The sequence below is a fragment of the Doryrhamphus excisus genome, chromosome 6, assembly GCF_030265055.1.
Source record: "Doryrhamphus excisus isolate RoL2022-K1 chromosome 6, RoL_Dexc_1.0, whole genome shotgun sequence".
Classification (NCBI taxonomy): Eukaryota; Metazoa; Chordata; class Actinopteri; order Syngnathiformes; family Syngnathidae; genus Doryrhamphus; species Doryrhamphus excisus.
Window position 1 is genome coordinate 22,462,752 of NC_080471.1, and position 24,744 is coordinate 22,487,495.

At 40.4% G+C, this 24,744-nt stretch overlaps 1 protein-coding gene across 2 annotated transcripts in view; it reads right to left on the reverse strand.

Annotated features, from left to right (window-relative positions):
• Window positions 1–1,455: 1,455 nt before the first annotated feature.
• The window catches only part of rassf7a (Ras association domain family member 7a), a 52,685-nt gene continuing 29,396 nt past the window's right edge, over window positions 1,456–24,744 (reverse strand). The window contains exons 3-7 of one of the 2 annotated variants that reach the window (XM_058075850.1): window positions 13,267–13,472; window positions 9,909–10,825; window positions 6,221–6,395; window positions 4,891–4,998; window positions 1,456–2,264 (exon numbers count right to left, since the gene is read on the reverse strand). In XM_058075850.1, the coding sequence (XP_057931833.1) occupies window positions 2,233–2,264; window positions 4,891–4,998; window positions 6,221–6,395; window positions 9,909–10,825; window positions 13,267–13,369 (1,335 nt within the window). In that variant the 5' untranslated portion in view covers window positions 13,370–13,472 and the 3' untranslated portion in view covers window positions 1,456–2,232. The remainder of the gene's footprint in view (window positions 2,265–4,890; window positions 4,999–6,220; window positions 6,396–9,908; window positions 10,826–13,266; window positions 13,473–24,744) is intronic. The other variant, XM_058075852.1, reaches the window with a different exon arrangement.

A 24,744-nucleotide genomic window follows, 5' to 3' on the forward strand; every position in this document is an offset into this window, starting at 1 on the left:
ACGTTATGTTGTGGAGTGTAGAATGTATAACTTAAATGTATAAATGTATGTTTTCATTATCACTGTAAAATTAATGCAATAGTAAAATTTAACGCCTGTGTTAAAATGCATTTTTCAGGTGAAGCCCACTTATAAAATGACGTCAGTATTTAATGAAGGGGTCTTCTTCCATGAGATCGTCATGCAGCATCCTTGTACGTGCACAGCCTCTCTCTGCTCATGGCAACGTTGTACACAAGCGAGTAGGGTTCAACCACTTCGCACTGTAAGCGCAGGGGTGTCAGTTATTAAAGAAGGCTCAAATATAGATATTACGCAAGGAATGACGGCTAAAAAATAATACAACGTTTATGTCAATACAAAGATACTCTTATGAATTAATATTCATGATGAATAATTGTCTTAATAGAAAAGTGGTTAAAATAGTAATGGTTTATTCCTAATGTAAGACGTGCGAAAATGAACGCGCCGCACCCCAGCTAGAACTCAAACGTAAATGTGACTGCTAGTTGCATAAGAGCCACCCTACATAGGATTCTATTTGCTGATAATGTGCAATAGGCGGGGCGTTATTGGTTTACAGGCACGCTCATTGGCTAAAACAGGTGGCAGTTTGATTTCGTATTTGCATAACCATGCCAGGTTGTCGTTGCACGGGAGTGGGCTGGGTGGAGAGGTAGTGCAAGTGAACTTCGGCGGTGTTGGATTTACTATAATCTGTAAAGGCGCCCAAGTTTGTTTTTTTAATGCGCTGTGATTTTTTTTTAATGAGAGAAAAAATAACTAATGTGTCAGAGACGCGATATGTTTGTAGAGAGGAAACTCCGCGTTTAGTGGGTTTAGATATTCCATAGGAAAAACTTGGGACTGGTAAGTAGAGCGCACCTTTCTTTATTCAAGACATATCATTGATAAATACACTAAATTCCACTTTTAATGAAATGTGCTTGTCTTTAAACTGCCTGCAGGTCTGAGAAGGTGTTAAAAATATGTACAATTCAGTATAAAATATATGTTACTGATGCAGTATTTTATTATTGTACTTTTATTTTACATTATATAAGCAGATGACACCAAATAGACTACCATGATGCGGTATGCAGTGTGTTTCAGTATATGAATATATGTGTAATTAATGGTAGTGTTTGTGTTATTGTTGCCAGAACTGTGGTTAAGATCTAAAAGCAGGTAAGCCACTGACTAACGCACATTGTGCCCAATGCCAGTTCCACTGTGCGTGTGACAGCGGCTAACCTGGTTTTGGGAAGACCTCTCATTGGAAGAGACGTTCAACAAGAAGTCCATCATCATGTCCCGGCCTTGCTGAGGGCCTTAGGGGTGTCCAACCCCTCCCATTTCACACTTACTGTACTGCACTTTATTACGGGTCCACTGCATGTGCACTGGCGTCTTTAAATCATATTTCTCCTCTCTTGTAGAGAAGTATTGGATGACATTTTTAGCTAATTGGTTATTTTTAGCCTTATGCATTATTTTAGCTATTTGAAGATGAACTATATCAGCAAGTTGAAGTATTTGTGATTTTAGAAATAAGGAGTTAGTATGTTCTCTGTAAGCGGCATTATGAATTATCCTTACTGGCCTTTTTTGCAGTACATTTAGCGAGTGAAGATTGCTTTTATAGTTATTAGCCCATATTTCCACACAATAAGTAAGATATGGTAGAACCAGAGAGCAATAAAGAGTGTGGGGTGATTTTTTTTTCATAGGTTGGCTGTTCCTGTGACTTATACTCCATAGCGACTTATAAATGAAAAAAGTGTTTTTCAGTAAAATATGTTTGGAAAATAAATTACCCGCAAAAAATGCGACTTATACTCCAGTATGTTTTTTTTTTTTTACCTAATTATGCATTTCTGGTCTTGTGCGACTTATAGTCCAGAAAATACAGTATATAATATCGAACATCCATAACAAATACAGATAATGAAATCCAAAAAACAGCACAAATGAGTCTCTAAACACATGGACTTTTTATTATACAGTATTTAAATACATTGTAATAGCTGGTCTCGATTTCCTAAATTCTTTTTCCATTTGTCGTGTTTACAGTAGCAAAAACTCTGTAAATATATTTCTCATGTATATACAGTATATATATATATATATATATAAGAGTACTAATAGGGTTAAAGGGTAACAAAAGGATTAAATAGGTGCTGTGATAATACAAGTGAACATGTTTGCGCTCTGCCCCTTGTGGTCCGTGTTTTATCGCCATGACGACTCTCGGGATGTCAGGACTGCAAGACACAAAAAAACAAGTGGGGATGATGATCCCTTTGTTTAGAAAAATAACGTTTGAGACCCTTCAGGAGCAACCTCAGGATTATTACATCATGAAGCAAAGAGAACGGAACAGAAGGTCACGCTTTCATTCAACCAGCAGAGAAGTGTGTGTATGTTGTTGTGTATGTGTGTGTATGTGTGTGTATGTGTGTGTATGTGTGTGTATGTGGAAACCCCACAAAGTCAGGACAGGACGTCACAAAACACAATTAATTATTAATATTGGCTTGGCGAGTTTAGACGCTCCGCCATGAATGATCAATGTCTTCACTTCAATATTGCTATGAAGTTGCATCCTAAATGTACAGTACACCGTTCAGACAGGTCAAAGGTTAAATTGTGATGACAGGCACATCTGCAACCTCCAAAAAAAAACCAAAAAAAAAAACACTTTTTTGTAGATCTACCCACAAGAAGAGATACGAAGCCCTGTGACAGGCTCTTAGTCTTTGGAAGGTAAGTCACCAAAGTACAAGGCATTGTGGAGGTACTTATACTCCATTGTACATAAATAGTATAGACATAGTACATAAACCTCATTGTGTATTTCTTTGTAAAAAAAAAAAAAAAGCCCAAGTGCTGTTCAGTGTGACACATAGTGGACAAGGCCGCTGTCAGGAAATTATAATATTGGCATGGTGTTAGAAAGGGGAGGGGGGAGGGGGGTGCAGTCCATTCCAAAACCACTCATACGTTAGCGAAACTTTACATTTTAAGGATTTTTTGGGTTTAATGCTGATTATTAGGGCATCAGATGTAAAAAAATATATATAATTTTGTAGTTTTGAGTACCTCAATGTCCCATAGCCTTCTCCATCACTGCCTCCCCACCCTCTGGAACTCTTTGCCCCATTCACTCCATGCTTGCCCTAACCTTCCCAGTTTCAAAAAACAACTAAAAACACACCTCTTTTTGGGTATTTTAGCCCTAAAATTATTGTCGACGGAATGGCCATTTTTTGTGTTTTTCTTTCAGAAAAAAATAAAACAAAATGTTACTATTTGTTTATACCAAATTAATTATTCATTCATTTTCTACCGCTTATCCTCGAGAGGGTCACAGGGGGTGCTGGAGCCTATCCCAGCTGTCTTCAGACTCGAGGCGGGGTACACTCTGGACTGGTGGCTGGCCAATCACAGGGCACATATAGACAAACAACCATTCACACTCACATTCATACCTATGGACAATTTGGAGTCGCTAATTAACCTAGCATGTTTTTGGAATGTGGGAGGAAACCGGAGTACCCGGGGAGAACATGCAAACTCCACACAGAGATGGCCGATGGTGGGATTGAACTCGGGTCTCCTAGCTATGAGGTCACTTGACCGCCTTACAGCCCTCCTCCACAGCAAACTCCTCCACAGCAAAATATGGAGTTAAATAGATTGTGCGGCATACCCCAGGGATCAATACTGGGACCAAAACTATTTAACCTTTATATAAATTACATCTGTAAAGTCACAAAAATTATGCATGAAGCTACTCAAAAATGTAAATCATTGCTGGAGCCTATCCCAGCTGTCTTCGGGCGAGAGGCGGGGTACACCCTGGACTGGTGGCCGGCCAATCACAGGGCACATATAGACAAACAACCATTCACACTCACATTCATACCTACGGACAATTTGGAGTCGCTAATTAACCTAGCATGTTTTTTTGGAATGTGGGAGGAAACCGGAGTACCCGGAGAAAACTCCAGGATCATGGTATACGACCATACCGTGTACACGTACAGTACGGGTACTTTACTATGAGGCAATGAGGCACTCAAAACATAAACAATCAATCAAACCCAGTGGTCCTAAAAAAGTATCAGAGTGAAAGCTCTTACTTCAGGCAAGCTTTTATTTATAACGTGGCAGCAAAACAGAGCAGAGTCACATCCGGCATGCCCAGGGACAAAATTCACATACGTTCCCCCGGCCTTGGGCATGTGGAGGGGGCTATGTAAGGAAGACGGAAATATCTTATCTTATCTTATCTTAGACATGCTAACATGTTTGTATTCAATTACACTAAATAAAAAGCTTGCCTGAAGCAAGATGAACGTTTCCTACCTTCCTTTCTATTTTCCCTCTGACTTTATTATTATAAATTTACAACTTTATTCACGTAATATTCCATTAAAATTCCTATCTTGATGTTTTAGAATGCAGACGTTTTTGGAAAAAGTTTGGACACCCTTGACTCAGACGCATCAAGCCAAAAACCAGATATTCCAGAAGAAGTAAGAAGACAGACCCAAGGATTAAATAACAAAATATGGGTTAGGTCAGTGGAAGAAGGGGTGCAGAGCAGAAAGTGTGAACACAAAATTCCCAAAATTAGAGACAAGGAATCGGAGAATTTGTTATGAAAGGCAGCACACATAAGACAGCATTGGAGAAGTTGCAAGTTGCAGGGACCTCCACCTTACAGATGTTTCCACAACCCAACACCAAAAAACAGCAGCTTTAAACTCAAAATGGAGAAAAAGTATGGGGGGGGGCAGCAGTCCCGGGAACCAAAGGTAAGGGGGGGGAAGAGGAGCAGAGCAGGATGGACGTGGGAGGCGGCAGGGTCTCACACATACACACCCTCGGGGTTGAGACTGGACACCAGGGGGTTCTGCAGGTTGCGTGGATGTCCCAGGAACTGCTTGGCGGTGGGGCGGGGCGGCGAGTCGTCTGAGGTTAGACCGTTACCTGAGGTCCGGACAAAATCATTCATTTCAATTGGTCATTTATTCATTCATTTTCTACCGCTTGTCCTTACAGCCAATCACAGGGCACGTATAGTCAAACAACCATTCACACTCACATTCATACCTATGGACAATTTGGAGTCGCTAATTAACCTAGCATGTTTTTTTGGAATGTGAGAGGAAACCGGAGTACCCGGAGAAAACCCACGTGTGGAATTGAACTTGGGTCTCCTAGCTGTGGGGCATGCGTGCTAACCACTCGTCCACCTTGCAGCCCTTCAATTAGTCATTCATTCATTCATTTTCTACCGCGTTTCCTCAGGAGGGTTGCGTAGGGTGCTGGAGCCTATCCAAACTGTCTTCGGGCGAGAGGCGGGGTACACCCTGGACTGGTGGCCAGCCAATCACAGGGCACATATAGACAAACAACCATTCACACTCACATTCATACCTATGGATAATTTGGAGTGGCCAATTAACCTAGCATGTTTTTGGAATGTGCGAGGAAACCGGAGTACCCGGAGAAAACCCACAAGAACATGCAAACTCCACACAGCGATGAGCGAGTGTGGAATTGAACCCAGGTCTCGTAGCTGTCAGGTCTGCATGCTACCGCCGTGCAGCCCTCAACATGATGCCAGGTTGGATGTTAAGATGAAAATGAAGTACTTTGGAAAGAACAGGCGGGCCGTAGTCAAACACTTGGCGGGCCGGATGTGGCCCCCGGGCCGTAGTTTGCTTACCTCTGCTTTACAGTGAAGAAAAAATATATAGTTGAGTAAAAAAAAAAATTTGGAGTCGCCAATTAACCTAGCATGTTTTTTTTGGAATGTGGGAGGAAACCGGAGTACCCGGAGAAAACCCAAACATGGAATTGAACTCGGGTCTCCTAGCTGTGAGGCCGGCGTGCTAACCACTTGAGCACCGTGCAGCCTCATTTCAATTATTACTGAAGAATTTCAATTCTGTTCAACTTACATGTCATAAAATGCGGTAAAAATAAAATTTGTATGTGATTCAGTTCAGTTTCAGAACCAAAAGTACCAATTTGGCTAAATTCATTCATTCATTTTCGATACCTCTTGTCCTCACTAGCATCGAATTGGTATGCTGGAGCCTATTCCAGCTGACTATCCCAGGGTATACCCTGGACCGGTCACCAGTTTGCACAAACCCTTGTTTCCAGCAAAAGAGTGTTTAATATTGCGTTTGGGCCCCCTTACTTCCATTCCTGTATCCATCCTGCAGAAGATGCGCCAGTTCGAGCTGCTCAAGTTGCTCTTGGAGGTCCGTACGGGAGTGACTGTGTACAGGCAGGACGCCGGCTTGCTGGATAAAGTGCTGCAGGTTACACTGCCGCAGCTCCTTGTTCAATTCCTCCAGGTCTTCGTGTTTGGCCTGAGATGGAAGGAGCGTAAACATGAGAGGACGACACAGAACTAAGAGACTCTAAGACAGGGGTCTCAAACACGCGGCCCGCGGGCCAAATGTGGCCCGCAGGACACTAGTTTGAGGCCCCCGCCTTGATATGAAAGTTTAATGTTAGTGCGGCCCGCGCAAGTTTGATATGGATGCTGTATGGTATCATGTACCCAGAAAAAAAATCATTATGTTTGATTAATGTTCATGTTAAAGGTTAAATAACTGTTAATAGTTATCCTCCCTATCCGTGTGGAAGTGGTAAATTTTTGGCTATTTAAGTTTAAAAGAAATAACTTGAAGGCTACCGTTTAGGTCGCTAGCTCTCTAGTTTGCGAGTTAGCATGTGTCTCAAGACCCTGCAGTTGCGCAATATGTTGTAAATAAAAAGAGTATAAATGTGACTATAGTCGTGTTTTGTCATGTCTACAGGGCTCTAATAATGCTTTGTTCATTTTAATCTGAAAAAAAGAATTTGTCTACCCGGCAACTATATGTGGTTTCTTAAGTTTTTATTATTTGCTGTTTTATTATTATTATTATATTTATTTATTTATTATTGATTGATTGATTTTCTTTCTTTATTTATTTTTATTCTTTATTTTATTCATTTTTCTGTTTTTAATAAATGCAGTTTTTTTTGGGAAAACCTGATGCGGCCCAGCCTCGCCCCCAAGTGGCTCCCAAATAAATTGAGTTTGAGACCCCTGCTCTAAGAGAATTGTATTGCTAGGGCAATCTTCCACCACAAGGGGTCAGCATGGTGTGCAAGTGTTGAACTACTTGGCCTGCAGAGTCTTCCAGATGGGGCTACCACCATCTTGACTTAAGTTCCACCAAGATGAGAAGCTATACCAGCCACACAGTTAAATGAGCTAAATGATGCATTTATTGTAAATGTACGGTTGAGAGATCAATTCGGTTATTCACTGTGTTTAATTAGTGAGTGTATGGGGCGGGGGGGCAAACAGCAGGCTCCCGTGTGTGATTGGACTGAGACAGCCTGCTGCAGTTCACACCTGCATGTCTGCCTCCATTAACCTAATGACAGGACCGAGGAGCTCAACACACACACACACAATATGCAGCACATCACATGATACAGACTTCCACTTCCTGTCTATGATTAGCATTCATACGCCAAATATGAATATTTCCTGACCTGACTGGATGCTACGTGTATGATGACTAAGACTTGAAATACTCCGGTGTATGTAAGCCTTCTATTTTTGTGTGGGCGATGTATATAATTACACTGATGAGTATGACAAAGAGCCAGTCCAAGAACATCAATCAGGTTCCTCCGAGGGGACGACTCGCTCACACACACAAACGAGCTCGTAATTATTCTTTAATCAGTTTTGCAACCAGTTCCTACCGGAGTTCCATGAAATTGTCATGAAATCACCTGACCGAAACTTTGCCGTGTGCCTTAACTTCCTCCGAGTACAACATTCCGATATGTCGGCTCGGTGACACGGATACCGGAGTCTCTGGTTACACGTGGATTATAAGGAAAAGATTAAAAGTGGGTCAGGTTTTTATTGACGAGGCGGCACCTGTGACAACAAGACTAAAACAAGTAATAAACTACAATTAGATGAGGCTGAGTCCATTAAATAAAAGCAAGCTTTAATCTCAAATCTAAAAAAAAAAGTACAAGAATACTTCCTGTGGATAAGGTCATGTGTAATAGAATCACCACAAGCTTGCATACAAAATGATACTTGACAAACTAGTTCAGCAGGACTGAATGTTCCTCTAATGCCCATTTCCATTTCAGGTTCACTATGACTTTACATTGGAACTGACTAATGATAGTCCAAATGTGTACGATCTGGTTTTAACCCTTAGATGCATAAGTGGGTCAAAAATGATCCGGTCAGGTTGTTTTCTTGAAATATCTTCGTAATGATTTTTTTTTATTATTTCATATTCCAGGTATTTCCTCAAAAAACATGTTTTTGATATCATGCCATTCATATTTTTAACTTAAATTTTATACATTTTAAGAATTTTTAGTTTTTGTGTTACTACCCCAACCTTCCATAAGTGGGTCAAAAATGACCCGGTCAGGTTGTTTTCTTGAAATATCTTCATAATGAAAAAAAATTATAATTTCATATTCCAGATATTTTCTCAAAAAACTTGTTTTTGATATTATGCCATTCATATTTTTAACTTAAATTTTATACATTTTAAGAATTTTTTGTTTTTGTGTTACTACCCCAACCTTCCATAAGTGGGTCAAAAATGACGCAGTCAGGTTGTTTTCTTGAAATATCTTCATAATGAAAAAAAAATATAATTTCATATTCCAGATATTTTCTCAAAAAACTTGTTTTTGATATTATGCCATTCATATTTTTAACTTAAATTTTATACATTTTAAGACATTTTTGTTTTTTGTGTTACTACCCCAACCTTCCATAAGTGGGTCAAAAATGACCCGTTCAGGATGTTTTCTTGAAATATCTTCTTAATGAAAAAATGTTATAATTTCATATTCCAGGTATTTTCTCAAAAAATTGTTTTTGATATTATGCCATTCATATTTGTAACTTAAATTTTATACATTTTAAGATGTTTTTGTGTTACTTCCCCAATCTTCCATAAGTGGGCCAAAAATGACGCGATCAGGTTGTTTTCTTGAAATATCTTCTTAATGAAAAAATGTTATTTCATATTCCAGGTATTTCCTCAAAAAACATGTTTTTGATATCATGCCATTCACATTTTTAACTTGAATTTTATACATTTTAAGAAATTTTTGTTTTTGTGTTACTACCCCAACCTTCCATAAGTGGGTCAAAAATGACCCGTTCAGGTTGTTTTCTTGAAATATCTTCGTAATGACAATTTTTTATTATTTCATATTCCAGGTATTTTCTCAAAAAACAGGTTTTTGACATCATGCCATTCATATTTTTAACTAAAATTTTATACATTTTAAGAATTTTTTGTTTTTGTGTTACTACCCCAACCTTCCATAAGTAGGCCAAAAATGACCCGAATGCATTTTCTATGGAATCCAATAGGAACCTTTGATTCTTATCAACTTTTGGCTGTATTATCTTCATATAATATTGTGTATGTGTCTTTCATGACTGTTAGTATTATCAACAAATTAGCCTACTAATTAGCTGGCTAACATTATTATATGTACTGTTGGGTATTACTTTTTTGTTTCCTTTGCTAGATACACAGCTGGATGATGGAGCGGCAGTAACGGGGTTGGAGTCTGAGTCAGAAATGTCTGATGACCCAGACCGCAAGCCAAGTATGGCCTAAAGATCTTCTGTGTATGGTCCAGTCACTCGTGCATTTAAGGGTTAATTTGTATTTGTAAATGTCTCTGCTGATGTGTCTGCTGCAGTGCACAGGGAGGAGAGTCTAAGGTAGAAGAGGGTCTGCTTTACACTCAAAAACGACAACACCTTAGCCCGTATGGGTCTACAGCCCCTTTTCCAGAACTATGACCTCTCTCCTTACCTGCAGCAGAGACTCTGCCTTCCCCAGAGCCTTATCAGTCTCAGATAGTTGCTCCTCTAACTCCGTGCCGCGCATCTCTTGGGTCTGGAGCTCAGCTTTCACGGCATCAAGCGACTCCTCGGGCCCGTTGCTTTTAGCTTCCAAGTGCCGTTCCTGCTGGATCTCCTGCTCCAGCTGAGCGGAGCGCACAGAGAACTCGTGGAGACGCCGTCCGCAGTCGTCCAGCTTTGCATGGAGCTCACCCAGCTTTCTTCTCATTCCTCGCTCCCTCTCGGTCTCGGCTTGAAGCTCCTCTTCCCAGTACTGCTCATGAGCGAGCTCTGCCTGGTTCCTCCGCATCGTTTGCTCCAAAGTGTCCAACTCCTCTTGGAAGCGGCCGTCAGACAAAGGTGAAGGACATGGAGATGAGTAGTGATGCTCCCAAGTGTTAGACTCCCTTTCTAGAGTTTCTAGCTGTTCTTCAATGGCCCTTAGTCTCTCCTGCTGCTGAAGAACCTTCCTGAAGACCTCTTCTTTGGATGGGCCTGCTGGTGGTGAGGTAGATGGAGCATGATGGGATGTAGGGATGGGAGAAGATGAAGGCGAGGCTCTTTTCTCCGGGGAGTCCCGAGGAGACCGATGAAAAGGTTTGGCTCTGGGTGAAGTGGACGGCCCCAGGTTGAATGTGAGCGATTTCTTGGGCTGGTTGCGTTTGGAAAGGTCCTGCTCGGGATATTTGGGCAGCGGGAGAGGGCTAAGTTTCTCTTGTTTTGAGCCAGGTCCATCGCTGCTGCTCGGGCCAGTGCGACGCAAGAAGAACTGGACCTCACTCCCGTGCTGGCCGAGCTTGGCCAGAGACTCGAGGGGTCTTTCTGTGGCGAGCAACTGTCTCTCCGTATCCCGAAGACGCTGGATTAGAACATAGCGACCGGTCTGACCTGGGAACAGAGAGGAAAAATATGAATACATTCAGGCTGTCGAATGATAACAAATTCTAAACAGATTAATTAATTTAATTAACAGATTAATTGTTTAATTAATTAGATTGATCTAATCAATTAACCTAATTAATTAGATTAATCTAATCAATAAATTTGATAGTATAATTATATTATTAGATTAATCTAATTAATTTGATTAATCTAAAGATTAATCTAATTGGTACCTTTTTTTAAACCTAAATTAATCACGATTAATCACCATTAGCACCATGTACTTCATTTACATGTAAAATTACATATTGAACCTTGAACTTAAGTAAAACTAAAATCATGCTGTTTGCTAACAGCAGAAAGGACACACACCGGCAAATACAAATAGACAGTGTACACATTGAAAAGGTGAAGGAAAATACATTTCTGGTCATGATGTGCTATATATATCACTATATTGACACTTACTATGGTACCCATTATGTCATTGGATGCTCATATCACCTCGTACTTCGGTACGTGACTAAAGTAAACTAAAGTAAACTAAAATAAACTAAAGTAAACTAAAGTAAACTAAAGTAAACTAAAGTAAACTAAAATTAAATTAAATTAAATTAAATTAAATTAAATTAAATTAAATTAAATTAAATTAAATTAAATTAAATTAAATTAAATTAAATTAAATTAAATTAAATTAAATTAAATTAAATTAAATTAAATTAAATTAAATTAAATTAAATTTAATTAAATTTAATTAAATTTAATTAAATTAACAAAACCTTAAACTATATTAGGAAAGCAGGAAGTGAACAAATGCAACCGTTACTGATTGTAAAAGTACCAGATGGAGGGGTAGGATTTAATAAGCTTTGCTTCTTCCTACTCCTTTTGGACATGTGGAACTGTGAACTGATTATGTGATGCATTCAATTGTAATCTGATGCATGTTCAAATGAAATAAAACCATTACCATTATATTTTCTCTAGCATAAATCCCTCAATCTGAGGAATATTAAGTGAAAAAATGACATCAGATGCATTATGACGGTCCCGATACCTCTACATATCTGCCACTAAGAACAGGAATAAGACTCTCCCAGCATGTAAAGATGTTCAAATAAACTGAAGTTTCCACAAGGACCTTGAAATTAGGACAAACCCTCCCTAACGGCTCAGTAGGCAGTTCACTCATGGAAGGAGGAGAGTGCTAAATCTGGTCTTATGTTGTTCAATGCTGCTGCTCGAATAAAGCCAGAGGATACATCGGCAGGCTCAAATCCGAAATGACCTCATGACAATTCAATGGCGCTCTTCGCTCATCTTAAAGCTGCAAATTTAGGATGGAACATTCCGACTCTTTGGTTCACATCCATGTTTAGAAGAAGTCATTTGGTGCTGTTTAGAATGTTGAAACCATGGTGTGTGTCTAGATGACAGCTGTGCCAGCTATGCAAATAGTGTGACCTCATAGTGAAACCCAGTGTAATCAATGCAGGGTATGAAGAAGGACATGACATAGTAATGTGCGCTGGCATTGTCCTCAAACACACCACACTAATAGCTTTAAATCCTCTCTACATAATGGTTTCATTTCATTTGAACATGCATCAGATTAGTACCTGTTATATTTGTTCACTTCCTGCTTTCTTAATATAGTTTAAGTTTATTTTTTATTTTTTTTGTTTTTATTTTTATTTTTGTCACGTACCGAAGTACGAGGTCACAAGGTCATATCACCTCGTACTTTGGTACAGGACAAAAAAGTACAAAAATAAAAAATAAATTAATTAATTAAAAAATAATAAAAATAGAAAAAAAACAATGGTACCCATTATGTCATTGTATGGTCATATCAACCTCGTACTTTGGTACAGGCCAAAAGAGTACAAAAATAAAAAAAATAATTAATTAATAAAAAAATAATAAAAATTAAAAAAAACAATGGTACCCATTATGTCATTGTATGGTCATATCACCTTGTATTTCGGTACGGGACAAAAAATTAAATCATTTAAAAATTCAAAAAAACAAAACAAAAACAAAAAAACCAACCTTAAACTGTATTATGGAAAGCAGGAAGTGAACAAATGTAACAGTTACTGATTGTAAAAGTACCAGATGGAGGGGTAGGATTTAATAAGCTTTGCTTCTTCCTACTCCTTTTGGACATGTGGAACTGCGAACTGATTATGTGATGCATTCAATTGTAATCTGATGCATGTTCAAATGAAATAAAACCATTACCATTACCATTACCATAGTAAGTGTCAATATAGTGATATATATAGCAACTGCTTAGTCATCATATATCAACTGCTTGTATTGTTTCTCGAATTCGCTCATCCTTGTGCATTGTTTGAGAGTCTTACTCAATAATAATCTCCAATACACTCAAATCCTTGCATTACATCATTAACCTTAAGATTGGCGGATTAAAAAGTACTTACCTATAGCCTGAGCCAGAGCGATGACCACATCCTGGCAGGATGTCTCCTCCGATAAGCCACACACCACCCGCACCACTCCATCCACCCACACTTTGAGCTCCATCTCTGCGACCGAGCGGGGGCAAAGTGATTGGTTGGTAAGATCGTCTTCCAAACGGATCACTTGAGTTTGGTTTGCTTCAGCTCAGCGTTGCATGGCAGTGATTCTGTTAAAGAACGGACACAAGAGACACAAGGTTAGAGTTAGGTGTTGAAAATCTTGAAAATCCATAATCCGTATGATGACTAATTGGTCGAGAAGAACCTAAACTGGTAGAAGGTGTGGCGGTGTGGGCAGATTTTTTGGACCTTGAAGCATAAATGCCAATCTGTAACCCAATTAAACGCTCCGCTGCCCTCCTTCAAAGCCGTTATGATAGCTTACTGCCGAGGGGAACGGACAGGGAAAGTGGAGCAACTCAAGCTTGTATGCATCTGGCGGAGGGGCGTTTGTGCGGGTGGAAGAAACCCCCAAAAGGGTGGAGTGTGTATGTGTGTGTGTACTCCCAGTTTGATCCCACTCAGCAGGACCAAAAGTGACTTAAGACGGCATATCAGCATCTTGCTGAGACACTCTCTCTCCGAACAGCAAGGTTTGACTTTAAATTAATATCATTATGTGTAGTCCTCGCTGTGTTACTGTGTACTTTTACAGCCAAAAGTTCAAAACAAGGTAATAAAATACTGCAGTGCTCATAAAAAGTGAAAGAGCCTCAGGCGGTGTGAGGATTATCTACGGAAGTTGGCACTGAAAAAGAAAACTATGTAGTCTAGGTGGGTAAAACAACACTCAGACAGATGGTGTTCTCTTTCTGTCTTGACGTTCTGGTTCTCAATGGGAGGTGTTTTAACTCCAGGCACCCCCCACCCCCCCACACCATACCTTATCTTGGCCTTCTTTCAGTGCCTGGCCGTGCTCCGCTGGCTGCCAATAAGGAGCTGCCTCAGAGGAATGCACTGACTTCATCAACAATCAACCGGAAGAATTCCGACTTTCTTTAAGAAAATACGACTCGGTCCGCCTTTCCGTGACCTCGTAGCTCCACCGCTACTTGTTTATAAAACAAACACCGATGGGGTAACAACGTCATACAATGACTGACGCAATGTTCTGACGTGGAGCATGCATTATGGACTAGGAACTATGAAATGGGAGCGCTATTAAAATAGACAGCACTGCAGTGATGTCGATATTTTTCCCTGGAAAAAAAAACAGTGTGCTATGTTGCAATACATAATTAAACCTGACTGGTTGAGTCACAAAGTGAGTAGTCAAATAATAATTTACTTTGGCATCGGGAGTTTTTTTTTTTTAATCTAATGAACAGGAAGCAACATTTAAAAAATCTTGGCTCCATCAGCAATGGAATGATACTTTACAAGAAGCGCCTTACCTGAACTGAGCTTCAACTATCTGGAAAGAGTGAATCAGTTTTTCACGTACCACGACAAGTACATTTAAAAGGGAACACAAACAACAATGTCACTCTCCCGTGTTATTTAGATGCACGTAGTTCCTCCCGGTGAAGTGAAATGTGATAAGGTGTACTAACAAGCAACAAACCTGTGAGTCTCGGGTTGCTATCTGTTCCCTCTGTCGACAGGAAGTGACAACAACAACGCTGAGAACCAGAAACCAGCCTAACCCAGCATTAGCATCTAAGGGTGAGCTCACGGGCAACTAATGTGAAAATGAAGGGTCGCGGGGGGTGCTGGAGCCTATCCCAGGTGTCTTCGGGCGAGAGGCGGGGTACACCCTGGACTGGTGGCCAGCCAATCAAAATCATTCATTCATTCATTCATTTTCTACCGCTTTTTCCTCACGAGGGTCGCGGGGGTGCTGGAGCCTATCCCAGGTGTCTTCAGGCGAGAGGCGGGGTACACCCTGGACTGGTCGCCAGCCAATCAAAATCATTCATTCATTCATTTTCTACCGCTTTTTCCTCGAAATGGTCGCAGGGGTGCTGGAGCCTATCCCAGGTGTCTTCGGGCGAGAGGCGGGGTACAGCCTGGACTGGTCGCCAGCCAATCAAAATCATTCATTCATTCATTTTCTACCGCTTTTTCCTCTAAATGGTCGTGGGGGTGCTGGAGCCTATCCCAGGTGTCTTCAGGCGAGAGGCGGGGTACACCCTGGACTGGTGGCCAGCCAATCAAAATCATTCATTCATTCATTTTCTACTGTTTTTTCCTCACGAGGGTCGCAGGGGTGCTGGAGCCTATCCCAGCTGTCTTCGGGCGAGAGGTGGGGTACATCCTGGACTGGTCGCCAGCCAATCAAAATCATTCATTCATTCATTCATTCATTTTCTACCGCTTTTATCTCTAAATGGTCGCGGGGGTGCTGGAGCCTATCCCAGTTGTCTTTGGGCGAGAGGCGAGGTACACCCTGGACTGGTCGCCAGCCAATCAAAATCATTCATTCATTCATTCATTTTGTACCGCTTTTTCCTCGAAATGGTCGCAGGGGTGCTGGAGCCTATCCCAGGTGTCTTCGGGCGAGAGGCGGGGTACACCCTGGACTGGTCGCCAGCCAATCAAAATCATTCATTCATTCATTTTCTACCGCTTTTTCCTCTAAATGGTCGTGGGGGTGCTGGAGCCTATCCCAGGTGTCTTCGGGCGAGAGGCGGGGTACACCCTGGACTGGTGGCCAGCCAATCAAAATCATTCATTCATTCATTTTCTACCGCTTTTTCCTCACGAGGGTCGCGGGGGTGCTGGAGCCTATCCCAGCTGTCTTCGGGCGAGAGGCGGGGTACACCCTGGACTGGTCGCCAGCCAAGGATCAAGGAAACGCCACCTTTGGGGCCGTCCACACTGGGAGGAGCCGCAGGCCGTGCCATCAGGGGACGAGCACCCGGGCCCGACTGACTCCGACACACGGGCGGACCCCCACATTAAAGGGAGGAACCCCCAGCCGGCCGGGTCAAAGGGACTCAAGCATGGCACCCCCTCAGCAGACCCGACACAGCCCCCATTGTGGAGGACCCCCCCCCTGAGGAAATACTGGAGTTAAAAGCTAAAAACCAAAAGCATAAAATAGGACAAAAAATATAAAAACATAAGAAAAGTTTAAAAATATTAGTTAAAAGCCTGATTATATAATATCAACAGTCTCCGCAGTTCTGAGGCTCTCCGGCAGGCTGTTCCACAGGTGGGGGCCATAGTGGCTAAATGCTGCCTCACCGTGGGTTTTCGTTCTGGGTTTTGGTATTGTTAAAAGGCCAGTGCCGGAGCACCACAGGGTCCACGGGGGTTGATATGGTAAAAGCAGATCAGATATATGAGAAGGTAATGAGAAGGTGCAAGGGCGTTAAGACATTTAAAAACCAGTAAGAGAATCTTAAAATTCGATCAAATCACAGGGCACATATAGACAAACAACCATTCACACTCACATTCATACCTATGGACAATTTGGAGTCGCTAATTAACCTAGCATGTTTTTTGGAATGTGGGAGGAAACCCACGCATGCACGGGGAGGACATGCAAACTCCACACAGAGATGGCCGAGGGTGGGATTGAACTCGGGTCTCCTAGCTGTGAGGTCTGCACGCTAACCACTTCACCGCTGTGCAGGCATGAAACCTACAAATCAAATAAAATACAATAAAGTAGTGACTGGTTCTTGTTGAGAAGTATGAGCAAGTCAACATGAACACAGTCTAAACAGTCAGTCCGACGAATGTAAACACAGCTGAAGTAATACAAAGAAGTAGGGATGAAGTTTTCGGAACTTTCTCTGTATTGAGCAGATGAATGCAAACCTCCGATGTGAACATTGGTCTCATGGACATCATGTCATTCTTCTGACCACAAGCTAGTTTTTAAGTCGACATCTGCGGTTGTTGTTGAATTTTTCATAGAAATGACACCTTTGGGTCACCCATTTTAAGTTGACAAAAGCTGATATCAACACAACATTTTTTTTTACTCAACTATATATTTTTTTTTCATTGTAAAGCAGAGGTAAGCAAACTGCGGCCCGGGGGCCACATCCGGCCCGCCAAGTGTTTGACTACGGTCCGCCCGTTCTTTTCAAAGTACTTCATTTCATCTTAACGTCCAACCTGGCATCATGTTGAGGGCTGCACGGCGGTCGTGTGGTTAGCGCGCAGACCACACAGCTAGGAAACCTGGGTTCAATTCCACCCTCGGCCATCTCTGTGTGGAGTTTGCATGTTATTGTGGGTTTTTTCCGGGTACTCCGGTTTCCTCCCACATTCCAAAAACATGCTAGGTTAATTAGCGACTCCAAATTGTCCATAGGTATGAATGTGAGTGTGAATGGTTGTTTGTCTATATGTGCCCTGTGATTGGCTGGCCACCAGTCCAGGGTGTACCCCGCCTCGAGTCTGAAGACAGCTGGGATAGGCTCCAGCACCCCCTGTGACCCTCATGAGGATAAGCGGTAGAAAATGAATGAATTAATAAATATGTTGACATATTTGCAGTAATAATAAGAATATGGTGGACCATAAATTAAGTTGGTTACCTTAGGGTATGGTGAATGTGTGGCCAAAGCATCTCTTTCTTTTTTTTCTTCTTCTTTATTTCGAACATGAAAAATAAATAAAAATAAATAAAAATAATTGATTGATGATTTTGGTTAGTTTGTTGTGCTTTTTCATGTTCGAAATAAAGAAGAAAAAAAAAAACACAATATTGATGTCCTTGCCATGTAAACATTCTCAATCCATTCCTCCAAAATACAAACTTGAATATCAAAGTTGCCCCATCAGCTATAGAGGTCTGATCGGGTCTTGTCCCAAACCACGTCAATGGCGGGAGTTTCGTATCAGTATTGGGAGAGTAAAACATCAACGTCCTTAGAAAACCCATAATGGCTCCTTTGTTCCCCAATGTAAATAAGAGTGTGTTTACTCTTAATTGTGTGAAAAGCCAACTCAGTAGGTTTAAACCCAAATAATATGTTTACCTTTGCACACATTAGACTGCATTTATGGAGTGTGGAAATAACACATAATTGTTACACCATATGACCAAAAAGTCCATACACATACGCTGAAGTCTTCACCCGAGCTGGATCTTCCCGAGTAAAGTGTTTTTAGTCACTACACGCTCATTTCATCCAACACTTGAGGTCACATCCTTCAGCCAGAAAGTCTAACAATTCCAAGCTTCCACCTCTATTTGACACCCCCGACCCCACCCACCCAAAAGAACACATCACCCAGTTTCACTTGAAACCAAGCCCTTCTCAAGTGTCCCATGTTGGCTTGGAGTCATGAAGTCATGAAATGTGCTCTATTGGGGGTAATCGGCAACCTCCAGCAATCAAAATTCCATCTGAGTAATACTTGAGGATACTGTCTTTGGAACTACTGTATGATGAAAGGCGGAGAAAGAGAACAAGAGAGAGAAAACACACAACGAGCAAATGAAATGGGCAGTTGGGGGGAAAAAAAACGAGTGGTTAAAAAAATAGCAATAATTGCAGCGAAGTGCATGACATTCTCTCCCCTTTCATCAGCCATCGAGCAAACCTGCTTTGCGTCTTTTATCACCCCCTCTGCGCCTCTTTCTCTGTCTCTTCAAAAAAAAAACAGCCAAACGGCTCCTCTGTGAATTCCGCCGTAGGGTTACCGTCACTCACGGTCCTGCAGACACAGGGGCATGTTTCAGCCCATCTGTGTACCACCTTGTGTGGGGAACAATGGTAGAAGGTTTTGGATCAACTACACATGGATTCTTCAGTAAATTACACTCAGGCTAATTACATTGTTTATAGGAAAGGAATGCACAAACATCTTTGGAACCTGTCATTAGACACACTTTCACAGTTGAAAGGGATCCAATATAAAAGTTGGTATTGACTGAATGTTTATTATTATGACGGTACTTTGATGGAGTGGTTTTCACGTACAGACATATTTCTTGTGGTGTATCTAATTAGCCACGTATACATGGACCCAAAATGTATGTGTAAACAACACGAAAACAGAGAACAGTCCTGTGTTGACGCTTTTCAGCCATGCATAAATAAATGGTAATGGTAATGGTAATGGTAATGGTTTTATTTCATTTGAACATGCATCAGATTACAATTGAATGCATCACATAATCAGTTCACAGTTCCACATGTCCAAAAGGAGTAGGAAGAAGCAAAGCTTATTAAATCCTACCCCTCCATCTGGTACTTTTACAATCAGTAACTGTTACATTTGTTCACTTCCTGCTTTCCATAATACAGTTTAAGGTTTTTTTTTTGTTTTTGTTTTTTTTTAATAATGTACCTCGTACCGAAGTATATTTAGTTCGTCCCTGAGATCATATTTCTCCTCTCTTGTATTGGATGACATTTTTAGCTAATTGGTTATTTTTAGCCTTATGCATTATTTTAGCTGTTTGAAGATGAACTATATCAGCAAGTTGAAGTATTTGTGATTTTAGAAATAAGGAGTTAGTATGTTCTTTGTAGGCGGCATTATGAATTATCCTTACTGGCCTTTTTTTGCAGTACATTTAGCGAGTGATTGCTTTTATAGTTATTAGCCCATATTTTCCACACAATAAGTAAGATATGGTAGAACCATAGAGAGCAATAAAGAGTGTGGAGTGATTTCCGATTGAGAACAAATTTTTTGCTTTGTTCAATATTGAAATATTTCTGGTCGCCTTATGTTGTATATTTGGAATATGAGGTTTCCAGCTCATATTTTCCACCTATTGTGATCCCCAGAAATGTATTTTCCTTCACCCATCATATTTTTTCTCTCTTGTAGAGAAGTATTGGATGACATTTTTAGGTAATTGGTTGTTTTTAGCCTTATGTAAATAAATAAATAAATGATGCCATGGCCGGACAATGCAGAAAAAAAATGTAAACACATCAAATATGCAGAAAGCCCGTTCTTGCCGTTCTTGTGACAGTCACAGAGCTGTGTTTCACGCCGGTACAATGGTCGCAGGTTGGGTATGTCCATGATTTCATGCTCAAACAGTCCAACCATTAATATTGATCTTAATGAAAGGGTGTGCTCCAGCCCACAGTGCTATCTCTGAAGCAACAGGAGCCCAAGAGACAATGCAGTGTGCAATATCACACTCTGCATCTGAGCATAAGCACAGACGGATACTCATTCAGACGATTACAAAGCAGCCAGTGTCAACAAACTGTACTTGTCATCGGTCATTGGTCAAAGTCCGTATGAGTAAGAGCAGAGAGCAAAGGACTCTGGTCCGGGCTGCTTAAAGACTATGTCGTAAGTTAGACATTGTCGCTTGATAACAATAAACAGCGCTGTGCTCGGGACTGGCACACATATACACACACAAACACTCGAAGACCTTGTAACACTCTGGCACCGAGCAACCTGGTCTCATCTGAATTGCGGACATTATTGTCGTTCTGGTTCCATTCTAAGCAGGCAATCGCCTCTTTTGTGGCCCGCAGCATCGCTCCGTCGTCGGCATTGCCGATTACTCCCGCCATTCTACTGCATCCACATGTTCCGACTGATAAAACCAATAAAACGCTTGCTTTTGTGCTCCCTGACGCCCAATTTGCATTCTTTATTCCGCCCCTCCTCCTTAGTCATCCAATGTTTCAGCCTGCTGGGAGTGCTGAGTTGCTGCGTTCAAATACCCCGTGAGACCGAAAACAAACAGTTTAAGTCCATAACATGCCCGTAGTCAAGAGCAGTATTAATTATCATCCACAAAACCATTTTAGTTGAGAAATTGCATTGGGGGAATGAGTCACACATTTTCCCTCTCACACATCAACAAACACATTCTCTGATTAAAGGCCGCTTTCAAAGCGCATCAGTTTAAAGCGCAGCTTTTTTTGCCGAGGTATCCATGCGGCGCTGGGAGAGACCATCTGGATCGATAAACTGTTTATTATTATCATTATTATTATTAACTACACCGCTAGGAAGCTGTTTTTTATTTTATTCAGAGCCTAAGGGAAATATATTCACCATTTTTAATATCCAAACCTTTTCCCGGAATTTCACTTCCATATATGCTCCACTGTATTTTCCTGAGCCAGCTGTGTTTTATTCAATATATATATAAAATTACTTTTTTTTTGCAAGTTTGGACCTGCATGTGTACTGCGTAAAATGAACCTTCTTTCTGAATCTATTCATAATCTCTAATATATGGACTCATTTTACACTAGGATGCTTATTTTGTCAATTATGGGCCGATAGCAAAGTCCCTGATTGTCATGCTACTTCTGGCACGAACAGTAGAGCAGTCCGGGAGCTACTTTTCTGCATCATGGAGAATGATGTAAGATGTTTGGAATACAAAGATGGAACTATACTATTTGCATTCTGGGGCAAGGAGAATGGATCCATTGTGTTTCGAATGGTCAAAAGTAGAGCTGCAACAATTAATCAATTACCCAATTTGACAACTATTTTGGTATTTGATAACTGCTTTTAATAACTGCTCATATCACCTCGTACTTCGGTACGTCACAAAAATAAAATAAAATAAAAATAGTTAAACTATATTAGGAAAGCAGGAAGTGAACAAATGTAACAGTTACTAATCTGATGCATGTTCAAATGAAATAAACTACCTAAAAACCTAAATAAACTACTAAATTACCATTACCATTAAGTAGAGAGGATTTAAAGCTATTAGTTTGAATAAAATAAAATAAAATAAAATAAAATAAAATAAAATAAAATAAAATAAAATAAAATAAAATAAAATAAAATAAAATAAAATAAAATAAAATAAAATAAAATAAAATAAAATAGGAAAGCAGGAAGTGAACAAATGTAACAGTTACTGATTGTAAAAGTACCAGATAGAGGGGTAGGATTAAAATAAGCTTTGCTTCTTCCTACTCCTTTTGGACATGTGGAACTGTGAACTGATTATGGGATGCACTCAATTGTAATCTGATGCATGTTCAGATTAAATAAAACCATTACCATTACCATTACCATTACCAATATGTAAATATTCTAAATTCAGCCTAACAGAAATCTGTGAATATTGTTTAATTTCCTTAGTCACCAAACAAGATATAGTGATCAGCATTTTTGACTCTTTTCTAGGATGTTGTGGACCAAACCAGACTGTTTGGTCTATCTAAGGCAAGGGGGGGTCAAAAGTGTAGCCCAGTATGTGGTGTTTATTACTCTGTCTTTGGCACATTGTAGAAATAAAATGAAAACAAAAAAAGGCATACATAATGTAATGAGAAAGGTGACATACTGATCAGTGGTTCCTTTGGTGCATCCATCCTAATCGATTACTCGATTAATCAAAACAGATCAATCAACTCGAAAAATTATTGTTAGTTGCAGCACATGTGTATTTAAATACAAATTTGCCCCCCAGTTTAAAGGCGTTCTTCCTTGGCACATACAACAATTGTCATTAAATGGGTGAAGCAGTTTATATTATTTTGTAAAAAAAATAAAAAAAATCTCAATAAAAAGTTTATATATGAAGTTGATCTGAGTGCTACAATCAAAGAACCACAAATGGAAGTAGGAAGTATAGTCCATTGGGTAGGTGAGGAAACTATATCCAAGTACGAAGGGTCTCTGAGGGTCCATAATATCCAGTATCACAATAATTGACTCTTAAAGTGTAAACAACTGCAATAAAATAGTGTAAAAACTCACATATGGGTGTATTACTTTCGCACATCAGTGGTACCAGCACAACTTCAAGAGGGCTTTGGAGAAGAGAACTGGGTCGTTAGTGTTTTTGTTTGTCATTCCACCGTAGCGTGCAATTCGCACACAAACACCAACTAAAAGTTGTATACTTTAAAGATGATACCCAATCTTTCCTCGCAATCAAGGCGCAGCTCTCCTGAAAGACCAATTATTATCATCTCACTACTAACTGCGCTCCTGTGTAGCTACAACACACCTCATGAATAATGCATTCTTCTCGCAGCGCATTCATTTGAAAAGTATTTCTCAGAAAGAAAATCTAAGTGCTCATGACCTACACACGCTTTGAAAATGTCCCTAGCGTGCCCGAGTCCCAAGCGTTCTTGGTATGGAAATGGACGTAGCGAAAGGGAATGAAAAGCAGCGCTAATAAGCTTTCGTCTCCACACTTGCATAAAGGTCCGGCATCGGGACAGTGGGAATCTCGTTCATCCATTCATGCATCCAGCGCTGCAGCCTTCGACCTTCTCACAATAACGATTAGTTTACCCAATCGCAAATGGATAATTGCTTCGTTGTGAGATTTTGCCTTAAAAATAAAGGGTACCTATTGGGAGAAAATACTTGGAATTAATTATCTTATCTTCAAATATAAATCTACAAATGTACAACCAATTCTCAAAATGTTATGTTACTCAAAAAATTTAAATCAAATACATGCAAATACCGTATTTTCCGGACTATAAGTCGCACTTTTTTTCATAGGTTGGCTGTTCCTGCCATTTATACTCCAGAGCGACTTTCATTCATTCATTCATTTTCTACCGCTTTTTTCCTCACAAGGGTCGCGGGGGATGCTGGAGCCTATCCCAGCTGTCTTCAGGCAAGAGGCGGGGTACACCCTGGACTGGTGGCCAGCCAATCACAGGACACATATAGACAAACAACCATTCACACTCACATTCATACCTATGGACAATTTGGAGTCGCTAATTAACCTAGCATGTTTTTGGAATGTGGGAGGAAACCGGAGTACCCGGAGAAAACCCACGTATGCACTGGGAGAACATGCAAACTCCACACAGAGATAACCGAGGGTGGAATTGAACCCTGGTCTCCTCGCTGTGAGGTCTGCGCGCTAACCACTAGACCGCCGTGCCGCCCTAATGTTATGTTACTCAAAAAATTTAAATCAAATACATGCAAATACCGTATTTTCCGGACTATAAGTCGCACTTTTTTTCATAGGTTGGCTGTTCATGCCACTTATACTCCAGAGCGACTTATACATGAAAAAACTGTTTATTTTATATAAACACTGGACACCTTTTCTGTTCATGTTTATTTTTTGTGTAGCTGAATAACCATTGTGTTAGCATAGCTTACACCTATTCAGCCTATTCTTTTATTGTTAAAACTTGCCATCCAAGAGGACGTAATGTCTGTTTTGGTCAAGTAGTAAAATATGTTACCCGCAAAAAATGCGACTTATGTATGTTTTTTTCTACCTAATTACGCATTTTTGGCATTATGCGACTTATACTCTGGAGCGACTTATAGTCCAGAAAATTTGCAGATATGGTGCATGATAGATGCCGGACAGATAGTTATTGGCCCGATATGAGGAATTATATGACATCATGCAAATAAATCCAATAACATAAAAAAAACTCTCCAATGAGGCTTTTACGAGATTACTCGTACTGTGCTGTAGGTCGGTTAAGGTGAGCAAATCAAGCACTCCTTTTATCCTCCCTGTGCCGTGCTGTAAATATGGCCTAGCGTGAACTTCCCTGAGCTGACTTGTAAACAAATTGG